Source organism: Labeo rohita, chromosome 23 (assembly GCF_022985175.1).
Source record: "Labeo rohita strain BAU-BD-2019 chromosome 23, IGBB_LRoh.1.0, whole genome shotgun sequence".
NCBI lineage: Eukaryota > Metazoa > Chordata > Actinopteri > Cypriniformes > Cyprinidae > Labeo > Labeo rohita.
In genome coordinates this window covers 20,263,965-20,271,562 of record NC_066891.1, presented here as the reverse complement: position 1 = coordinate 20,271,562, position 7,598 = coordinate 20,263,965, and the positions used below count along the sequence as shown (strand labels likewise).

At 39.3% G+C, this 7,598-nt stretch overlaps 1 protein-coding gene across 1 annotated transcript; it reads right to left on the bottom strand.

Annotated features, from left to right (window-relative positions):
* Window positions 1-354: 354 nt before the first annotated feature.
* On the bottom strand, window positions 355-2,209 carry bhlhe23 (basic helix-loop-helix family, member e23). Its single transcript, XM_051096825.1, has one exon. It carries the CDS (start codon window positions 1,894-1,896, stop codon window positions 1,213-1,215), a length of 684 nt encoding a protein of 227 aa, XP_050952782.1. The 5' UTR covers window positions 1,897-2,209; the 3' UTR covers window positions 355-1,212.
* Between the last annotated feature and the right edge of the window lie 5,389 nt (window positions 2,210-7,598).

Below are 7,598 nucleotides of genomic sequence, written 5' to 3'. Positions count from 1 at the left end.
TTCACGATCACACAAATACTCAAGGACAGGTCCTTTCGGCCCCGGGGCGCTTCCGGGCTCATGCACAACAGCAGCAGGCCGCAACTTACCAGTGAAGACCAGAGACCAGACTCATTTAAGAGATTATAACTCAAACATACGTTAGAATCGTGACACAACCTTTCAATCCATAAAAGTGTGGCAAAGACACTCATGTTGGCTTGTACACGTGCTAGGCCCTGTTTACTAACAACAATAACAACCACTGAAGCTTTTGTTTTGGACCATCAAAACAGCACAGTGATTTTAAATCCTTTAATGGTATTAAATGATTTGCAAAGGACACTGCATGTGATATATGAAACAAAAGCAGTAAAAAATGCCTATGTAGTGCACATTAGGTCTATGAATACACCAGGACCCAAAGTGTGTCCATGTCAAAGACCTTTAAAAATTTTCTCCGCATTACTTGTAAAATTACAAATTGCAAACTTTCAAACACGTTTTCCTCCAGCAAAGATTATTCATTTCTTTAAAACAGTTCGAGAAGAAATTGAATGAGTAATGTGAGCATATGTGTGGTAGAAATAAAACAGAGATGGTCATAGATATACGTTTTAATTATAAAGACATATAAACAATATACAGTATGAAACTCATGTCGCAACAAGATCAAATGCTTTGTAGACTTGATCAAGTATTTTTCACAGTTGTACAATACAATCAAGTGAATTGTGCAAAAACAAAAACAAAATATTTTTAGGCCAAACATTTGAAAATGTTACACCGTTTTCCTAACACACTGATGGAGGTGAGACAGTTCAGCTTCCGTTTATTAATTTCTGACAGGTTTTTAAGAAATTATCGTCTGTGGGCAATTGCAGTAAATTGCATAGTTCACCAACAACGCAGAAACCGAAAGAGAAAAGATTTGAATTGAGAAATTAATCCTCCAAGCTGTGAACCTGTAGCATAGAATTTCTTTTGTTTGTTTGTTTTCTTCATTTGGGATACAAGGAAAAAGGCTTTAAAAATTGAGGAGTTTAAAAGCTTATTCCAGTAATAATGTGTCCTTCAGTTATTTTACATTACTTGTTGTGTTATCTAATAAATCATCATAGTTATTTAGACACGTAGCAGGGGTTTTGAATCAGACCTAAGCCCACTCCCAACAAAACAATGCGAATTCAGACCAACGTAAGGATGAAGCAGGAAGAGTTCAGCGCGTAGAAGTCAAGGCTTGTCGTTGCAGTGTTTGAACAGGTTGGACGGGGTCCCGGAGAACGAGCTGCATTTCTCCGCGCAGGTGGCCAGTGCCGTGCTCGAAAACGGATACACGGCCGCCTGTCCGAAAGGTGCGAGCGCGGTGGGAATCGGCGAAGTTATAGTCTGTCCTTGGTTTAGATAAGCCACCAACCGGCGCATTTCCTCCAGCGCCTGCGCCTGCATTAGGATGTAGTTTTTTGCAAGAAGCAAAGTTGCGATTTTAGAGAGTTTTCTCACTGACGGACTGTGCGCGTAGGGAATCACAGACCTCAGGCCGTCCAGCGCGTCATTCAGGTCGTGCATGCGTCTCCGCTCCCGCGCGTTGATGCTCAACCGGAGAGATCTCTGCTCCTTCGGTTTCTTGGCGAGCGCGCCCGGATGCTTCTCTTCGTCGAAGCCCGCGCTTCTCTTACGAGACTCGAGGTGGTCGAAGCCATCGTCTTCATCGCTGGTCTGCTCTCCGCCACTTTCGTTCGACTTTCCCGTTTGACCGGAGAGGAAATCCGCGGCAGGTGTGAGAGAGTAGCGGCCAGGACTTCCAGCACCATGGCCAGCGCCGAAGCCGAAGGCGGACTGTCCGTAGCGCTGCGTCAGATCCAGCAGGGTATCGTTGCTGATCGATTTCAGCAAGTTCTCGTCGCCGACATTCATTTTGGAGAAACGAAATAAACTAAAACAAAAAAGCGGACCGGATGGAAAACTTTCGGGCGCGCTCTTGAAAGCTTCCTCCTGCTGTCTTCTTTCTTTTCTTCCGTTGGCGTTCTCCAAAGGGCTGCTGAAAACGAAGTCACTTTTTGATAGAGATCTTTCTTCCCCTATCACGTCGAGCACTCGCGTAACGCTCTTCCGCGCAGACAGTGATGTTGCGTGCACTTTAGACGCCTCGTCTGAACTTGCGCGCGTTCTTGCAGTGCGTCTTGCCCTCGCCCTGGGCAGATTGAGACTCGCGCGCAGTCCTACTTGCGAGTGAGTAAGAGCGCGAGGCCCCGCGGGATTATCACTCTGTCCAATCAGGAGGGCGTTTTAATTAAGAAGATTAGAAACTGGCATGCTCCTAAATTCAACTATACCAATGATAACTGCTGAACAAATGCAATTTATGGCCGGCATATTACAGTGAACAGCCATTGCACCTAATATTCTGTAATATTCCAATCAGTTACACCAAATTAAGGCAATATTGCACTGACGGAATGCTTCTTTTTAGTTACGATCAAAACAACTTGCTGTACAGCCTATATTTATTTATGCAACAAATGTAGGATAACTGGGCAACAAATGTCCGTGACAAGTCCAAGTCCGCTAAAAGTTGTACTCGAGACCGGACTTGAGTCCGAGTACCCCAACTATGCTGAACCGTGCATTAAAAAACTACGCAAAGGTTCAGTTTGTAGTGCTGAACCGGAGCAAAATTAGCATTTTCCAGCAATGTGTTCACTCAGATATTTCTATGAAAAGGTGATTTTGCTCTTAAGAGTAAAAAAAAAAATAAATGTGTATACATCACCTGAAGGCTGAATAAATAAGTTTTCTATTGATATATGGTTTGTTGGGATAGGACGATATTTGGCCGATATAAAACTATTTGAAAATCTCGAATCTGAGGGTGCAAAAAAATCAAAATATTGAGAAAATCGCCTTTAAAGTTGTCCAAATTAAGTTTTTAGCAATGCATATTACTTATCAAAAATTACGTTTTGATATATTAGGAACGAAATTTACAAGATATCTTCATGGAACATGATTTTTACCTAATATCCTAATGATTTTTGACATTAAAGAAAAATCGGTCATTTTGACCCATACAATGTATTTTTGGCTATTGCTACAAATATACCTGTGCTACTTAAGACTGGTTTTGTGGTCCAGCGTCACAAGCTATGATCTGTGGTTAACATTAGAAGTGTCACGCAGGAGTAACAAAGTGAAACCATGTGTGAATTTAAAGAAAATAAGTTGCAGCATAAGGACTACAACTACCATAAGGTGCTTGGGAATTCACTTTTCTTTATTGTTAGTATTGTAGGCTATAGAACAGACCTTTACGTCTATTTTTATATCATTTTTAATCACAGACCTCATTTTACCCATAAGCTGTGTTGGAAACCAACACACCATATTCACCTTATCTTATTCTTCAACGCAGAGATAAGTCTGTGGGTGAGACTTCCGGTCCATTAGCCGCTAAAGGGAAATAATGAGAAGAATAACAACGTGCAGTAAATGGTAAAACTGTTTGCACTAGAAACCAGTGTGCTCATAATTAAGATAATACATTAAATGGTAAGACACACCAATTTGCAATATCAAGCAGCAAAACGAGCTGCTAAAAATAGTTCAACGCCAATGAGACTGAAGCCAGACCCATAAAATTTACAAATGGCAGCGCCCGCCCTTATGGGAAAAATAAGGTGGATAGGAAATTATGGAAGTTCTGGTAGGGCACAAATTGAAGCCATTACTAAATTTGGCAACAAATGCCAACATTTTCTCAAAATTTACACATCATCAGTATTTTTCTTACCATGCTGGCTCAATTCTATTTCTTGTATGTGACCTGACGCGTGTCTCTTGTTGGACACGGAGGAAGTGAATGGGGGAGAGCACTTGCTGTGAGGGATTAATCGCATCGTCTGGATGAAGCCCAAAAGTGAGCTTCAACACCTACAGCCAAAGTCCAAGGGCGCTTTACCTACAACAAATATGAAGATAGGGACATTTTCCTGGAAATTTGCAGGTTGGTAAAAACGCAACGTTGATTCTTTAAGGACAAAGTGGCCTTTCTTGTAGTTTATAACACAGGACAACAATTCAGTCTTCTTGGAAAACAGTTCTTATTGTTACAGAAATAAAAAAAAAACATTAATTTAGAGCTATTAAACAAGTTTGCAATCATTACTCAGGACTTGTGTTGAACTCTCTGAACAGTACACAAACGAAAAACGGACCGCTCAATAACACAGACCGAATGGAAAGATGATGCACCGCCATCTAGTGTTCATTTAAGTAAATTACAATGCCAAAACCATATAAAATATTGCATAGCCAAACTAACGGATGATGTAGAGTAATAAATAAAATAAGTAGTGCCGGGCAACGATTAATCGCATCCCAAATAAGTGTCTTTGTGTACATAATATATTTGTGTGTACTGTGTATATTTATTATGTGTAAATACACACAAATGCATGTATATATTTAAGAAAAAAAGTTGTTTATATCAAATATATATTTATATATAACATAAATTATATGAATATAAATATATACATGTACATACATGTAAACATTTCCAAAATATATACTGCATGTGTGTCTTTATAATAAATATACACTGTACACAAACAAAAACGTTTATTTTGGATGCGATTAATCGCTTGAACAGCACTAAAATAAGTTAATAAAGAGGCTCATAATAATCTTAAATGTTATTGTTAAAGCTTAAAATCTTAAGTAATTTCTATTTACAGAATTACATATTTGATAAAACGTGGGAATTGAGCTTATACTAATGCTAAAGATTATATAAAGAATTTAAAGAGATTAAAAAACTATATGTCCGTCTGTGAAAATAATATGGTATATAAAAGTATAAAATAATAAGGTTTTTGTCCCCAAATGAACTTAAGTCAAATTTCTCTGCATTACTCAGACTAAACCACGAGGTACAACTGATGGTGGCGGTAGCATTTTTTTTTCTGCTGATATATTTCAGGTTTGCAGTTTCTGTGAAAGCACGGTACTAAGCCTGTGCTTTCTCATATAATACACAAGGGGGCGCTGCCGTAAAACAATTCTACATTCTGTTCTGAAAACACTAAAGCTATGCAAAATGCAAACACTGCATCCTCACACTACAAAGAGCAGTGTCATTAAAATATAAATAATATTAATTGCAACAAAATCCCTACATGCACAGACCATGTGCACACTGCATTTAAGATATGGAATATAGTAAAATGCAAAAGTGTGCCTACCTGAGGGGGGGAAATGTGTGTAAATAAACATGATTTTATATAAAAATAAGATTGTTTGATGTTTCCGTATAGCACACACAGCAGTTGCGCTTAGTGCTTTGAAAAGACAGATAAACAGACGGACGGATGGCTGGACAAACAAAGAGTCTGACCTCTTTTATCTCTCTTGTTCCAGGCTATTCCCTTTGCTGGGGCGGCAGCAGTGTGTGATCAGCGGGAGATTTTTTTTTTTTTTTTTTTTTTTTTTTGGAGCAGAGGCAAGCGGTTCTCTGAGAGTTATCATTCGGCGTGTGATATCAGGCTCCGAGGCCCTCCAGCCAAACACCCATCAGAGACGTCTCCTGCCTCTGTCCTAACACGCCATGAAATTATAGGGCTCCTTGGCTATTGTGAGAGAGGTGGCACATTTCAGAGCATTCCCATTTTTGTCTGTGTCTTCAAACCATTTTCCACATCAGAAAGTAGTCATCATGTGTAGTCATTTTGGGTATGATGTTTTATCTAAGTGTGATTCCAAAGGGCCGGAAGAGATAACAAAAGCTGCACAAACCCACTCGCTTTGAACATCACGACCACCGAGCGTGATAAAGATTGTGTAGTAATGGCCTGAGAGTAAAAATCAAATGGAATATAATCTCTCGGCCATATAATAGCCACTGACCTTCCGTATACATTTCTATAATGACTGCAAACACAGGCTTGTGTGCGCGAGAGGATGTTTCAGTTCAGTAATGCGAAAAAGCACGCACGGCACAGACAACAGAATGCTCACGCTTTTATTTGGTTGTTGCTAGGTGACTACTGGTGCACAGACGAACAAGTCTGACAAAAGGATCTTATAATTTAGATCAGTTTTTAACAGCTTTAATTCCATCATTCATACATGACGAGTGCTGGCAAAAAGAACAAAGGCCAACAACTTTTGGTTATGGTGGAGTATTAGAATAAAGGTTCCAAAAAGGGGGTAGCCATATTGAAGAACCATTTTGGGTTTTTTTTATAAAACCTTTTAAGTGCTATAATCGGTCCCGGTGCATCTACCAACCCAGAAAACGTGAAAAAGAACAACCCAAAATTTTTTTGGTGTGCATTTCTCTGCAAGTTTGTGAAAAATGGAACTGCTCAGATTTCGCTCCACCCGTGGCGTGTTAAGGCGGTCTTATTATAATATTACCGCCTCTTAATCTGCACGTTTTCACCCACCTCCATTCTGTTTTCGCAAGCGACAAGGGTGTACCAGCACAGAACACTATTTAGAGTCCCAGCCTCAGAGGAAACAAGAGAGCGGTGGATTTATTGATTTATTTCCTATTTATTACCCTGCTGCTACATAGATTTAATATAAACATGGATTTCTTCCCCAGCTGTTTACCCTCACAGACCAGTTTTTTTCAAGCTTCAAGACTCCTGTGTGTTTTTAACATAAACGTCTGTATTTGACAGTTTAAGTGCAATAGGACATGAAAGAGAATTTAGTTTAGTACTCACATGCTGTGTGACAGCCGCTTTCTGTGCGCGTGCTTTGGATGTGTGCGCTCAGAAAATCGTGTATCAGAAGTTTACACTAATATGCTTTAAAACGCATAGTTTTAGCGCAATAGACATAATAATCAAAACCAAACCAATGTTTTTTGGCAGAGCATGTGAGTTATGAACTGTAAAGGCACAGCCCTATTCAGGAAAAGGGGGTGGGGAGCAGCAACTCATTTGCATTTAAAGAGACATGCACGAAAACGGCATGTTTCTGCTTTCACTCAAAATAGGCATTTTCAAAATGATATCATAAATGATCTGTGGGGTATGTCAAGCTACAACTTTACAGACACATTCTGGGGACACCTGAGACTTATATTACATCGTTTAGACGGGCATAATAGGTCTCCTTTAAAAAAAAATCTTAGCATGAATAACATTTGAATGGTTTAAAGAACCGTTTTACACTATAACTTACACTTTGTGCAATCGATGTTAAAAGTAGTTTACCAAAATGAAAATTTGATGAAAATGTACTCACCCTCATGCCATTCAAGCTGTAGATGCAGAAATTTAGCATTACATCACTTGCTCACCAATAGATCTTCTGCAGTTACAATAATTATTACAATATTATTATTACAATAATACACAAATAATCTACACGACTCCAGTCCATCAATTGGTGTCTTATGAAGTGAAAAGCTGCATGTTTGTAATAAACAAGTCCATAATTCAAGGGATAGTTCACCCAAAAATGAAAATTCTGTCATTAATTACTCACCCTTATGTCGATCCAAACCCGTAATGGTGCATTTACACAGGCCGTCAGCGTCAACGCCTCTCGCTTACTTTGAATGGAGTGACATCAAGCTCATCCAATCAGATTGCCTTATATAGATT

Coding starts and splice junctions, on each gene's coding strand:
- bhlhe23 (XM_051096825.1), bottom strand. CDS start 1,896: ATGAATGTCGGCGACGAGAACTTGCTGAAATCGATCAGCAACGATACC.